At 43.2% G+C, this 14,705-nt stretch overlaps 2 protein-coding genes and 1 non-coding gene across 3 annotated transcripts in view; 1 reads left to right on the top strand and 2 right to left on the bottom strand.

Moving 5' to 3' along the window:
• The window catches only part of TRRAP (transformation/transcription domain associated protein), a 98,523-nt gene extending 96,892 nt beyond the window's left edge, over positions 1–1,631 (bottom strand). Inside the window, 2 exon segments of the mRNA XM_057416996.1 lie at positions 1,067–1,116; positions 1,468–1,631. Of these exon segments, the coding sequence (XP_057272979.1) occupies positions 1,067–1,116; positions 1,468–1,567 (150 nt within the window). The 5' untranslated portion in view covers positions 1,568–1,631.
• Positions 1,194–1,342, bottom strand: LOC130603340 (small nucleolar RNA ZL1). The gene has a single exon (XR_008973133.1). It is a non-coding gene; the product is annotated as a small nucleolar RNA ZL1 (small nucleolar RNA).
• A 1,955-nt stretch (positions 1,632–3,586) lies between the features above and the next one.
• Positions 3,587–13,866, top strand: TMEM130 (transmembrane protein 130). The gene is made up of 8 exons (XM_057416893.1): positions 3,587–3,759; positions 5,560–5,850; positions 7,711–7,879; positions 8,399–8,568; positions 9,210–9,294; positions 11,194–11,396; positions 12,445–12,557; positions 13,293–13,866. The coding sequence occupies exons 1-8, from the start codon at positions 3,684–3,686 to the stop codon at positions 13,467–13,469; spliced, it is 1,284 nt and encodes a 427-aa protein (XP_057272876.1). The 5' UTR covers positions 3,587–3,683; the 3' UTR covers positions 13,470–13,866.
• The last annotated feature ends 839 nt before the right edge of the window (positions 13,867–14,705 follow it).

Here is a 14,705-nt window from a genome sequence, read left to right on the forward strand (position 1 = left end):
TCACGGTACTATGAAGCTCTGTAAAATGCTCTCCATGTGCATATAGATGCAGAACAGACACCTACTTAATCACTTAAACACACTAAACAAGAATTGAGCCTTTAACTTTTAGGTTGGGTTTTTTTTGTAATACAGTTACACCACCTTTGAATTTATTCCACCGATAACTCAGAAACAACTAAAACGGGCACAGCTTTCAACATCCTGCACCTACTGGATGCAACCTAGCATAAAGCTTACTTGAAAATATCCAAAGACATCAAACAGGATCAGAATATGTATTTATGCTTCTTTATCATGGACTACGCAAGATCACTTCAAATAAAGCAGTTAAGGACAGAATATGTCACAATAGTAGCACTTTTTTTTAATCACAACATGACTAAAAAACTAGATACAGAGATAATTATAGTCTGAGAGCTAGAATGACATTCTAGATTCTAGGATCCTGAACTTCTTACAAAATAACCAGTTCTCCATAATTTCAAAACAGACACATAACAAAGTGTAATTTATGCTAACAGAGTTGGATTAACTTTTGTCTCTTTTTCTGCTGCTCATCTAAACTTAACAGTCCATCACCATGCAAAAGATGTCATGGGAGCCATCTCCACTCCTGATGTCAGATCCTGTATCTGACAACTCCCTCAGTTCCATACTATGGAACTACTCACAGGAACCAGAGAGGCTTCTGCTTCGTAAGAGTACAATAAGCATTTGAACTAAACCAAAGAAGCTTTAAATACAGAAATTTCATATTCGAAATTAAAGAAAAATCAATTTCTTCACCTTTATTTAAATGCTTACTGAATAAAGATCAGAGAATGAAAGAGCTCTCCAAGTACATTGTAATTCTTCATTAACCTGGCTAATTCCTAAATACAAACCTAAAATCAGTGACTTATGATTTACAGTTATAAGTCACAAGATACTAATATTAACATTGTACTCACATAACATCAGAAATCAAACCAACAAATGTTAAGCACTTGGAAGACTGTCATTTCAGAAAGTTAGGGGGTTTTCGTGGGCCTTCATTTGGGTTGTTGGGTGTTTTTATATTTACCTCAAAATTCTCACTGACTTCTTGCATCATTTTCAATTTGGTTTCATCAGCTGAAAATGAAAATTCGAGCAAAAAAATTAAATATAAAACTACATCATGAATGAAAACACCAGACTCATTGATCAAAGAAGCAATCAGATCTTATCAGTTTAGCTATCACTGCCAAATTATAAGGCACACAATTCTCACAATCAACCATCACACAAATGCACACACACACACACAGAGCTTGCTCACTTTGGCTCATGCAAGTATTACTCATCATTTTGCTTCTTCAAAAATCAAAAATCAAATGGAATGCAGAGTGAATTCAACACATATTTATCAACTGTCTAAACAATACTGCAACGTTTGTGAAACAAACTACTGAAGGACTTTCAATAGAAAAAAAAGTATCTTACGTGTATTGACATCTGTAAGAGCAGCCACAAACTGAAGGTATTTTTTCATCAAAGTGGTTTGGTCCACCACTGTAGGCCCTTGCGCTGAAACAAATGCCATCTTGGAGGATGAAGGATCAGCTTTCAGTACCTAAAATCAAGATTAATAAACCTACAAAAACATAAAAAAAAACTTGTAAATTTATATGTTTGGTTAACATCAGCTACTACATCACCTACATCCATTCTTTGGACACACTGAAAAGGGTACATCTTTCCAAAAGGAAAGCCTACATATATAATGCCAAGTATTTGCAGCACTCGGTATCACTGGAACACACTTGTAGACAGAGGTGGCTGCTGGGCTCTTCACACCACAGCACAAATATTCACGCGTTTCCTTTGGTCCCGTTTCTCCCAGCAGCAGCAGCAGCTCGGGGATGCTCCTTGCACTGCACAGCTGTTATCTTGTCCAGTCGGACCCCAAACTCGCAGGTCCCCTGAGAAACATCCCGTCAGGACCCACCCCCAGAGGTGCCGGGAGCTGTCCCGCCGCCACAAGCTGCCTTTCTCACTTGTAAAGAGACCCGAAATCCAATTCAGACGGGAAAACCGGCGACCGCCCTCCTCACCTCGACGCTTTCCTGTCAACTCGCCTCACAGCCCGCTTCAGCCCAGGCACCCTTAACCAGCGACCAACAGCTGGGGGGTGCTCCGCAAACATCCCCCCCCGGCTCCCTCCACGGCTGCCCCAGGGTCGCGGCACTGCCCGCTGGGCCCCGCGCCCCCCTACCTTCCCCGACGCAAAGCTGGTGGCCACCAGGTCGCTCCCTGCTGCCAGGGCCATCACGCCGATCCCATCCCCATTGAGGAGCCTGTCCTGTGGACACGAACACCCGTGAGCGGCGGCCACAAAGGACCCCCCATCCCCCAGCCCCCCCCCCCCCCCGCATCCCGGCCGGAGGCCTCCGAGCGTAGCGCTGCCAGGGCTCCGGCCCCTTCCTCCGCCCCGCGGCGCACCGGTTCCGCCCCGCGTTGCGCCGGGCCTCGCTTCCCACGGCTTCGCTTCACCCCGCGCCCGCGACATGCCCAGGCCCATACGGAAGCGCTGCCGCCCCCTGCGCCCCTCACGCCGCGTCGCCCCTCACCCCGCGGCTCCCTCGGCCCAGCCAGCCTCTGCCCCCCAGCTCCCTCCTTTGTTGCTCCCGGAGGCCGGCAGCAGCGCATGGGCGCAACGGAAGCTCGAGAGCCCAGTTCCGGCCGCCTCCTCCCGCCGCCCGCCTCCCCCGCATCTCCCCGGGCGGAGGCGGGCTCTGAGGCCCGCAGCGCCGCCCGGTACCCTCACGGCGCGGGGTCCCGCAACCCCCGGCCACCCCCTGCCCTGCCCCGCCGCAGCCAGGAAGCGCGCTCGCCAGGTCCCGCCAGGTCGTGCTGTGAAGCCGAGAAGCCGGCCGCATCCGTCCCCTCAGAGCCGGGGTGTCCCCTAACGCAGGGGTCGCCGGGGACGACGCCGCTAACCGAGTTACCGCTGTCGCGGAATTACCCCGGGCAGACGGGGCCGTAGTCGGTTCCCCCTGCAGGCCCAGGCCCCTGCCGAGGGACCGCCCCGTCGATGCAGTCGCGACCCGGCAGCGGCCCGGGGGAGCGGCGATAGAAGCGGCTCCGCACTCCGGGGAACCCGGAGCAAAGCCTGTGGAGGGGGCCTGATCTGTTAAAAAATACATATACACCCAGGAGCAAGATAGGGCTTCGAATAAGTACTCAGAACAGTTAAAACCAAGCTGCACTGCGTTTGCGGGAGCCGTTTTCCCGGCTCCCTCCAGAAGCTCCCGTTGCGCACCTTGCAGGGAGTCGACAGCCTGGACGTGGAGCGTCCGCATAACCGCGGCGAACTGTCCGCGACTGGGGCGTCCTCAGCCCTAATACTCCATCAGCCACCAACCCCAAAGCACGGTCTCTGCGCTCAAGGCTGTGCCCACCCCCTCCGCGGATGGGCGGCATTTGTGCTTTGTATTTATGTGTTTAAGTTTTAACCCCCCCGCGACTCTGCAGCATCCCGTTCCGTTGGCAACACCGTCCGGCAGGAACTTCCCCGGGAGAGGCCAGCCGGGCGCTGCCGCGGGGGAGCGTCCCGGGGAGCGGACAGAGGTGTCGCAGTACCGCGGACTGCCTCGGGGCAGCGCCCGGCTCCGGCGCGGCGATACTCGGTCCCGGACCCACCGCTGCAGTGCGTGGCTATGGCCCCCGCCGCCCTGGGCATGCTGCTGCTGACCTGCGTGCTGCTGCTGCTCGGCCGCGCCTCCCCGGCGGCTGGTAAGCGACCGCCGGGGAGCGGGCGATGGGGGGTGAGGCGGCGGAGCGAAGGCGCGTAAGGTGCTTTACTTGTGGGAGGGTGATGGTTCCCTAACCCAGGCTTGCGAGCTATGACAGGGGATAGAGACAGTTCCAAGCACTTTCTCAGACTGATCTCGGGCCCTGCGACCTTGGTGCTGTCGCTAAAGCTGGGGTATCCTGGGGAGCTAGGAATCTGCTTTGCACTTCCTCACCCAGAAGCTGCACTTCTGCCTCCTCCACTGACCCAGTGCCGCGGGTCCCAGGGCATCTGTGCATCCTCCATCCCTCGCTGTGCAGGATTCTGCAAAGAGAGGTCGGCAAGGTAGAAGGAGTCCCTGAATCGGATGAAATGTCTCGTTCTGCTGGTGACTCATTGAGTGACCTTGGTTTAGCCACTTAATCTCAACTGCTGCAGTTGTTGGGCTTCAGTGTGGCCCTGGTTTGTAAAGCACCGCGATAACCTCCAAGGAGAAGTGCTAGATAAGCACGAGTTAGCTGGCTATTTTTTTCCCAAGTTCTGCTGAAACAAAGAGGAGGGTAGCCTGATTCTTCTAGAGACATGAAACTTCTCTGTGCCAGACCATCAAGTCACGGGCATTTCTCTATTAACTCAAAAATCTGAACTCAGGGCCATTCCCTTTTGAAATGGAATTCTTGCTCAGGCACTAAAACATTACCTCTCACAGTCATTTTTCAACCAGATTTGCTCAGCGCCTGCAATATGTGAAATAAAAGGGGGGCACTAAGTAGATGCTTTGCGTTCTCTTTCCACCCCATCCAAAGCTGATGGGTGCAGGAAAGCCAGCACAGGGTTAGCCTACCCCAGTGTTCCATGTTACACTTTCATAGAATCATAGAATCATAGAACCGTTAGGGTGGGAAAGGACCTTAAGATCATCTAGTTCCAACCCCCCTGCCATGGGCAGGGACACCTTACGCTAAATCATATCGCCCAAGGCCTCATCCAGTCTGGCCTTGAACACCACCAGGGATGGAGAATTCACAACCTCCCTGGGCAATTTATTCCAGTGCCTCACTACCCTAACAGGAAAGAATTTCCTTCTTGAACACCACCAGGGATGGAGAATTCACAACCTCCCTGGGCAATTTATTCCAGTGCCTCACTACCCTAACAGGAAAGAATTTCCTTCTTATATCCAACCTAAACTTCCCCTGTTTAAGTTTTAACCCTTTACCCCTTGTCCTGTCACTACAGTCTGTAATGAAGAATCCCTCTCCAGCGTCCCTATAGGCCCCCTTCAGACACTGGAAGGCTGCTATGAGGTCTCCACGCAGCCTTCTCTTCTCCAGGCTGAACAGCCCCAACTTCCTCAGCCTGTCTTCATACAGGAGGTGCTCCAGTCCCCTGATCATCCTCATGGCCCTTCTCTGGACTTGTTCCAACAGTTCCATGTCCTTTTTATGTTGAGGACACCAGAACTGCACACAATACTCCTGGTGCAGCAAGGGAACTTGCTCTGTGTTGTCTAGTTCTGCCTGTAAAACCTCATCAAAGTTTTTATCATATTCTAATCTGAAGCTCCCTGCTACTGTTAACATTTCTAGGACCCAGTCTAACATGTTGTTTAATGCTACTTGTTTGAACTCATATATAGATGCAACAGCTCCTTTTCCAGATTTTTAAATGTTAAAAAAGAAGTAATATACTAACACATAACTACAGCTGACTAGTTAAAATGTGTAAATAAATGAATTTAAAAATGCAATACAACTAGGTGTCGGTTTGTTGGTTTTTTTTTCTTCGTATGATTTCCACAGAGAAGTATATTCTGGAGATAACCAACAATGGTCCCATCACAACGGGAGCTCAAGCCACTGTTCACGCCAGTCTAAGTATGAAGAATGAGAATGTCGCATCAAACTTGTATCACTTCAACTGGATTTATGCTCCCCTTATTCTGATAGAGAAATCTGAGCAGCAGTTTAACTCCATAATGAATGTGACTGGTGAATTTCCTGGGACTTTTCCCATATCTGTCTGGGTGACTCACAGAAACTGCTGGTTATGTCGGCCGGTTGCTAGAAATGACACCGTGCTTAAAATTACAGGTAAAATGGCTTTACAACTTCTGTGTATTCAGGAATTCAGTATAGATGAGGATGCTTGCTTCCTTTGCTTGCATCAGAAACATGAAAGCCAGGCATAAATGTGGCTTCTGCCAACATACTTTGATTTGTATACTCCTTTGATGGAAGGTGGTTTTGGATGGCATTGTACTAACTGGGCTGTGCTGTAGCCTACCTGCATACAGGAAGCAAGTGTGATCCTGTCCATGTTTTCCTACTTGTTTCATTTAGAGAAAATGAGCTAGAAAACAGATGCTTCAGTAGCTGCAGTTCACACATCAGTGTTGTTCAGTGATGTCCAGACTCCTAAAACAATGCTTCCTGTACTGTTTCTTGGCATTTCTAAAGTTAGTATGACCAGCAGCAGTGACAATCTACTGATTTTTCCCATTGCATGACACAGCAAAAGCTTAGGCCATCAGTACAACAGAGCCATTACATTTTCTTTTCAATCTCTGAGTGTACTGAAACTGGATGTGAAGTCATGGCTGCATTTCAAATAATTAAGCAGCTTACTGGGAACATTTATAACCATAAATATATATTTTTTGACAAACTGACCAATGTTGTGATATGGTTAACCTAATCACTGATACAGGATTGACATGAAATATCATTTGATATCTTCCCACAATCCCTTCTTTGAGAGACTTATAACGATATCCCTCTAACCCTGCATCCCGGTGCTCAACTTACATACTCCAAAATAGACTCAGCTTCCAGCCAATGATAAGGACATGGAGGAAGACAAAAGAGATAACCATAGGGCATAGCTGACATTTTAGCTATTGAGATTTTTCTTCGAGAAACACCAAGCTTACTGGATAAGTCTGATAAAAGTATACACAAGATCTTTTCTCTGTTAAGAACTGCTGCTATGTTGAATGTCTACTTATTCATTTCTTGCTTTGCATTGTCATATTCTCATGCTGCAAGCAAAAGGAATAAAAGCTTTCCATAGCTGTAAAAGGTAAGATCCCACTGCACCTTTCTGCCTTCCCAAGCAAGAGCACCTAGTGGGGTTTTGCAGGTGCTCAAAGGTAGTTGCCAATAACTTGTATAAATTACAAGTCCAGTTAGTTCTGAATTACTGGCCCCATTCTGAAGCATTAATTGTGATTCTTATTAGTGCATCATCAAGAGAACAGTTAACCAAATTTAATGAATTGTTAACAGGGTAAGAATCTGTTGTTGGTAATTAATAGGCCATTAATTTTATAATGAGCTGGTATGTGTATCATCATAAAAACCTCTTTATTGATAGGTTAAAGAAGAGGTTTTAGATCAGCCTTTGTAGCCCTTGTAGAAAACTCTAGCATAGGATCTGCCACAGACATCAAAATTTCTGCCTTTCAGTATTCACAATATATAGCACATCTGTTATTCATAGTAGTCAAATTTTCATTTCTATGGAAGTAGCTAAAACTAAAAGCCAAAAAACAGCAACATAAAAGTCCCACAAAAGAAACAAACAAAATCTGCCACCCCAAACATGAAGGGTGGGTCTATTGGTTTGATTCTGCATCCCTTTATCTAGATACTTGTGTTAATCACAGTTCTTTTTAAATCCATAGTAAAAATTGGCATTAACTTTAATCAGACCAGGATTATTACTCTTAGTTCTACTAGAAGCTTTATCATGGCCCATTGTATTAACCTAAGCAAGTAATTTAATTTCTCTGCTTCACTAACACATGTAACAATACTGAGTAATAGATATAAAATACACTTAACCACTTGGACTAGGACCTAAAAAGGCTTATGCAGTACATTTTAAGTAATGTTTTGCTTGCAATGAAAGTGATTTTTGTTGTCATTCTTCTTCCATCTTATCACCTGCAGAATTTATCACAGGGAATCTTACCATTGCCAAGATAGAACACAGTAGATTTATCACACATGGTTCTAGCTCTTCCACGGGCCCTGTGACCCGTATTTCCTTCTGTCTTCATGACCCAAGTCATTACTTCAAGTCAGCATCCTTTGTCTACAACTGGGATTTTGGAGATGGGTAAGTGTGACTTCTTTGTTTACTTTAAAGAGTATTCAAGATGGCTCTGATTCAGATGCCCATCTAGGAAAAAACAAACAAACAAACAATTAAATCATAGGACAAAATTAAATCATAGGATTTAGTCTTTGAAAACTGCTTTTTTTCTTTTTTTTTTTTTTCTCCTCCCACTCCCACCATAGTGCTTTAATTAGCTCATAGGCCACCTGCTGTAAAAGTAGTTCTTATAATTTACTGGCTATTTCTGTTTCATTTTGTGAATTCTTTTAGCACTAGATTTAGGTTCTTTGATCAAAAATGCATAGATATGCTCTGGGTCATATACTGATAGTAGTTCTGTCGGTGGTGACACAGACATTAATCCTTACTGATACGGACATAAAGTAGAGCTAGAATCACAACAGACTGTAGCATTCTCTTTAAAAAACATGGGTTAGAGCTTGTCTCTTTTAAATCAGAAATATGCAATTACTTCGTAAAAGGTGATTTTGGCTCTAAATCTTTTCATGTTGCACATAGAGTTTATCAGATCACGAAGCAACCCTTTATCTACTATAACCACTCTACCATGGGGAATAGCACTGTGCATCTTAAAGTCATAGCTGAATGGGAGCAAATTGGAAGCATCATACATGAAAGAGAAACAGTGCAGAAAACTGGTGATTTCACTACTGCTCTGGAGCTGTTAGGTAATTATAAAACATTTTGCTTACTAAAACTGAACTTGCTATATAGCTACAGATACAATCTGTCTTTAATGTGATAATACAACTTTAGCATTGTTTCCCATGCAAGAACTGGTTGTTATTCAGTTAAGTGTTTCTATTGCAAAATGGACATCGTGCTGTTCGAGCACAGAAAAAAAATAGGAGAAAATGTATAAAATCTTATGTTTCTTTTTCATTTACCAAAAGTTTCACTGTCTTTTGTAACAGTCTCATATACACTTAAAACTTACAATAAAATGCTTACTGTAATTTATGGAGGATTTCTTTGTTTAATTTATGCCAGCTATTTAACTGTTATTAGTTAAATAAGCATTAGGAAAGTCTTGTTAATTTGATCATGTTCAGGAGTAAACAAGCACATAACTAAAAATGTGAAGGATTAACAAAGTAGTTGATTGTATATTAAAAAGAAATCACAAATAATTCAGAAAACTTACAACAGCTCTAGCAGGAGGATTCTTTTTTGGGTGTGGTAAGTATTAATTGATTAACTGATGGAGCTAAAACCTGCAAAGTCTGTGAAAATAAACCTTCACTGGAAAACCAGGGAATTTCAAGTTTACATGTGGAGTGTGATATGGTTTGGTTTTTCCCTTCCTCAGATGCTGTTCAAAGCATTAATGTAGTGGGCTCCAGAGAGACTCACGTAATGGAAGACTTGAATTTATCTCTTCATATCAATGGCACGTAAGTACAAACACAACTTTTTTCTCTATTTTGTCTATTTATGTTCCTTTTTGTGTACTTTTTTTCCACACCGTTTCCTTAAAATAGTGAGTTGCACTCCACAGAACTATTTCTTAAAACAAAAATGAAATTTCCTTTGAACAAAATGCTGTTGAATATTGGATTTTCCTGACCTGAAATACCATGAACTCTCTAAGAGCCTGAAAGAGCCTCAATCTTTACAGAGAAGTAGAATCCTCCTACACAAAGCAAACGTTATTTTTATATCTTTGTAAAGAGAATGTTAAAAAAGAAATATGGGGAGGGGGGATATAAATACATTTTAAAACTTCCTTTTGAATTTTTCTTCTTGACCACTTTCCCCACCATTAAATAAATTGTATTCAGAGCCCTGTTGCACAGCAGTTATCCTTGACTGGCTCATGGGCATAATGAGTCTGGGGAATAATTAAGGCAAAGCTGAGATTGCCACAGATGAAATAAGACAGAAGGGGTCCATGCAGGGATGATAATAGGAGAGTCATGAGCACCTCAATCCTATCACAGGCTCTCTCAAGCTGCAGCATTTAGAACATATCAGATGATTTTTGTAATTTAAATATCATTGAAACACTCAGGAAAACTTCTTCACTATAAAAACTCTATAACCACAGAAGTCATTTATACTCCAGAAGAGCAGAAGAGTGACGCTTACTTCCAGTTCTCCTACTGGGAGCTGTTGAGGCTAATGCTGGATTGAAAAAAAAAACCCAAACCAAATAGACCAGGGCTATTAGCGGAGATGTAGGATGGAGCAAGTAGCGCTCAATACAGAATCGTTTGCCAAAGGCATAAATAGCCCCAATAGACAAAGCAGCACCATTTGCATTCAAAAGTGAATGCAGATTAGCAAGAATGGAAACTGAAGGTGGCATACCAATAAATACAGACAGCCAAAAGCCATTACAGGAGAACCTGAGATCTTTAAAGGAAGCTTGTCTTTAAGATGGACAGTGTTTACCAGACCTGAACTCCTGGCCACAGGACTGGGACTGATGCAATAGGAGCTTATGATAGAGAAGCAATGACAAAGGCTCTAGAGATGTGTTATCAAAAACAAAGCTAGAAAATGAGCTAAACTCATAAACGCACTGCTTTCTTTAGCAAATAATGTTCTAAAGAGATAAGGAACAAAATACTAATAAGATGGAGTAAAGAAAAGCTCTATCTGGTTGTCAGAATCAAAGTCCACAGAGCATAAGTCCAAGCAGAATCAGTTGGAACAAGGGTCTTAAAATGTAAATAAAAGGCATCAAGATAGATATTGTGAGAAGACACATGGCCATGAAGTGGTTTGCACCTAGGCTACTTAGTAGCAAATAAGAACATACTTGTTATTATAAGAGAGTACTGTGATCCTTGCAATTTATTTGCATTTATTAGTCCATTGTACAGAACTCATCTTGCGTTCTTTCCAGTTCTGGTTGTGGGGATTTTATAATCAGAAGTCTTGGGTGTACTTCCATAGCATAAACAGTGATTTCTTCTGTGTGAAAAGAACAAAGGAAAAACAACCTATACTCCCTTGGAAGTGCAGGAAAAAAGATTCCTTCTATCATTATTGGAGAAGGACTATGGCATTTTCTCCAAAAAAGGCCTGCTTATGACCCATGAAGGTATTTATCTGTCATCTGAAAGGCTTGCTTTTGTAGAAGCATTACAAAGGACTTTCGCAATAGACAAATGTTATAAACTGAATGACTGTGTAGTTAATTGCTTCTCTATTTGTACTTAGATTAACTTCATTATTTTCATAATTTTTATATTATTTTAATCAAGTGATTCATCAGCTCCTAGGTGAAATTTTTGCAAAGTTTTCACCAATTTTTTTCTTTTATTTTTGCTCTTGTCTCATTTCAGCCCACCGCTAGCATTATGCTGGCTCATAAAGGCCGAGTGCATTCCACTAGAAGGGGAAAAGTGCCATCTTGTGGTAATTAATGGCTCCTGCTACAACCTTAGCCATACCTTCAGTGATGCTGGGCAGTATTGCCTCAGCGTCAGAGTGGAGAACGGCGTGACGATGCTACAGACGTACCATGAAATCAAAGTGTGGCCAACAGGTGAGAGGCAGCTGATCTGAGCAGCACAGGGATTCCCACCTGTCAGAGAACCAACAGCCTCAAACATGTCAAAGATAATTATGGATTAACCGGATAATTACGGATTAACCAGCCTGCAGATGAGGTTTCTGGAAACTGGTATAGATCCCTGAAAGCATTGGAAGGAGAAAAAGAAAGGACAGCCTATAATGTGCCTACTGTAGTTTCTCTGAGCTTCTTGCATCCTGCTGAACCCTTAGTCTCAAGAGTATCTTGAAGCTAATGAATTTCCTGGGAAGGTTGATTTACTTAAATGATATATTTTTTAGTTTAAATAGTCTGGCTTTTGTAGTTAAAGAGGGTAACTAGGAAACATATATGTTTATAACACTCCCTTAATTAAGCAGTCTCAATTCTTTTTGTTCACTTTAGCTCTGGATTTTTTTAAGGGTAGATTTTTCTAGGCCTCCAGTTCAGTGTAAGTTTCTGTTTCTCCAGCCAGGAATACCTGCTGGCTTCCCCATGCATGCTCACACATGCTCCCCTTGGATCCCTGAATCATCTGAGAAAGAGGTTATGTGAAGAGGACCAGAGGACAGCCAGGCTGTGATATAGAATAGATATACCATCTCAACATGGGCCAACACTTGTATACAGACAGGGCAGCTCAGTCCAGAAGTCACTGATGAGCATTCAGGACTAAGTATGCAAATACATTTTGATGGAGGCTGCTAGCTGCTGTGAAGATGAGGTTCCTTCCTGTCTTCTTTGGGTACCACAGAGGTACAAACACACTGGAGACTTAGGACAAACATATGTAAAGGAGTGGAGATTTTTTTAGACTGTTAAAGGGAAAAGAGGGTAAAAAAGGTATGGGAAAAACCAATCTCACAATTCTGCATTCCCACTTCTGAGATCTCAAAGATCTGAAGTGATCTGGGCTGAAAAAAAATATTCCTTGTTACACAGATGTAATTTGGTCTAAAAATATGAAAACTTCTCCTAAAACATCATTTCCTTCTCACTATATTGTATCACTCCATGAATGTGCCCTTGTGCTCTTTCCTAGGGATCCACCCAGCTTTCTTTGTCCTGCTCTGCATTGCTCTGGTTTCAGTGATGCTAGGACTGGTGCTGTACACAACCTTCCGAAGTAACACACAACAAAAAGATCTCGTGGAGGTATTCCATTACTCTTACTTTGAGCTAGGGTAGTAAGTAAAGACACCTTTCAGCCATGTCCCTTCTTTAATGTCCAGACTAAGAGCGGGAGGGAGCATTTCTCTAGTGTGGCTGATGCATTCCATGGAAACATCTGAAGAGTGCAGGCAAACACTTGAAGCAACAGGCAGGCTTATGGCTTGTGGAGAACTATAATTCAAGTTGCCAGGCTATCATGGGCAGTTTGTTAATATACCCAAGCAGGTGCTTGCACTGAAGTATCCCTTCCAGAGGATCTGCCTTAGAGTTGTTACATGAAAGAAAGAAGGGGGATAACGAGACAGAATACAGGAGAGTAAAAAACTCTAGGTGCATTACTAAAAGTGGCACTAAATCGTCACCCCAACCTAGTATACGACCTTTATCTCCTCAGCTCCCTTCCATCTCTGGTGTAGCTTTCACATGCTGCATTACTGTATTGGTAATAAGCATGAGCTCCTAAATCAAAAGTAGCTTTTATGGCCCTTTGGAAAGTACCTAAACCATTTCACATCATACCACGATATGAATCATATACCTCTAGAGAGACTACCTATGAGATGTGCAACAGGTATAAATCAGAAGTCTGTTTGAAGCTGGTGACTGACTGAAACTGGTTGAGGACCAAGTGCTGTTTCTGGCCCAAAGTATTTTTGCTGGACTTACTCAAGCCAGTGGGACCCAAATTAAAAACTCTCTTTGATGTTCCTTTTGCAGGTAGCTGACTTCGACTTTTCTCCACTGTCTGATAAAAGCCTGTCTTCTTATTCAGAGTCAGGCTGTGGCCGAATATGTTGCAGATCATGTTTGCCTCGGTCATCACAAGAAGTTGCCAGGGAGAGCCATGAACTTCTACATTCTTTTTACAAGCCAGTCAAAACATACACAGTGTGAAGAACACGATTGCACTTTGGTTGCACTAACTACCAAGTTTAACTTCCTCACTTATGATGAGTTAAAAGCCCAGTGCTGTATGAATTGCTTGGTTTTGCCAGTGCAATGAGGTTAAACACTTTAAGCCCAGCACCTGAACTAAAGAAGAGCAAGCCCCGAAACACAGTAAAAGTAGCTTTGTATTTTTAAATTATACGGGTGTGCACTTTTACAGCTGTAAATGCAGCATTTTATTCTTATGTAAGGTTCTTTTATGTGCAGGTTTGCTAAACTGACTACCTCTTGTAATTTCTCTGTTCCTTCTTCTGTCTGTTTCAAAGAAAAAAATGCTTAAGGCAAACTTACTTCTCTTTCCTGTTACAACAATATTACTGAAATGGAAGTCACCCAAAATGCTGTTGAATGTGTGTTTGTTCTAAGAAGGAGCTGACTTGTCCAGGTTGAGAATGGCCTAAGTGCTTCCAACAAACCAGGCTACCTAGTTATCTTTTTCTGTCTTGGCTTAATAGACACCTTTTTTAAGGTAATAGGCTTAACTTTTAACCACAGGGATTGTGGTGGCTGGTGACCTGCTCATGGAGAGCTAGCTGCTAGCAGTATTTTGGTGGGATCACAGCACATGCTGTAGAAGACGCCACGTCTCCAACACTTTGTGAAGCAGTGCACTGCTCTAATCTTGATAAGGAGCCTTTTTTCCCCCAAGGCTGTTCGTTTTTCTTTCACATATTATTACCCAGCTAGTCACCAAAACTCCTTTTCCCAATAAAATGCAGCAACTAGTAGCTCAAAGCTGCTTGGCAAAACATACTCAATTCAAATTTATACTCAATGTCGAGATTGTATAAACTCCACGTATCTTCCTATTAGTTTTCTGCTCAGCCAGGCTTTGCCCCCTGCTATGAGGCACTTCAGAGTGCCCTGGAGGCTTTTAAACAAAAGTGCCTTTGTGGCCATTTATTTCTTTAAACATAACACACCTCCCTCACCTCTGATTTAAAGCCCGTGGGCTTGGTTTTTTTCAAGTATGTCATAATATCTCCAATGCACCAATTGGGAGGTAACTGCCTGAATGTGAAGGGGTTTACCATGAGGTTTTCAGGGTGCTCATCTCACACATTCAACTTCTATGTTTCCTCAGAGAAGCCCAGAGCTTCAGTTCATCTGTGAAAAAATTACACAACCTCAGAATGGCTTTGTTAATTAACTTGATAAATTCAAAATAGAATAGGATCACCT

The sequence above is a fragment of the Pezoporus wallicus genome, unplaced genomic scaffold (genome assembly GCF_028554395.1).
Source record: "Pezoporus wallicus isolate ANWC-B61680 ecotype Strahan unplaced genomic scaffold, APGP_CSIRO_Pwel_v1 scaffold_7392, whole genome shotgun sequence".
NCBI lineage: Eukaryota > Metazoa > Chordata > Aves > Psittaciformes > Psittacidae > Pezoporus > Pezoporus wallicus.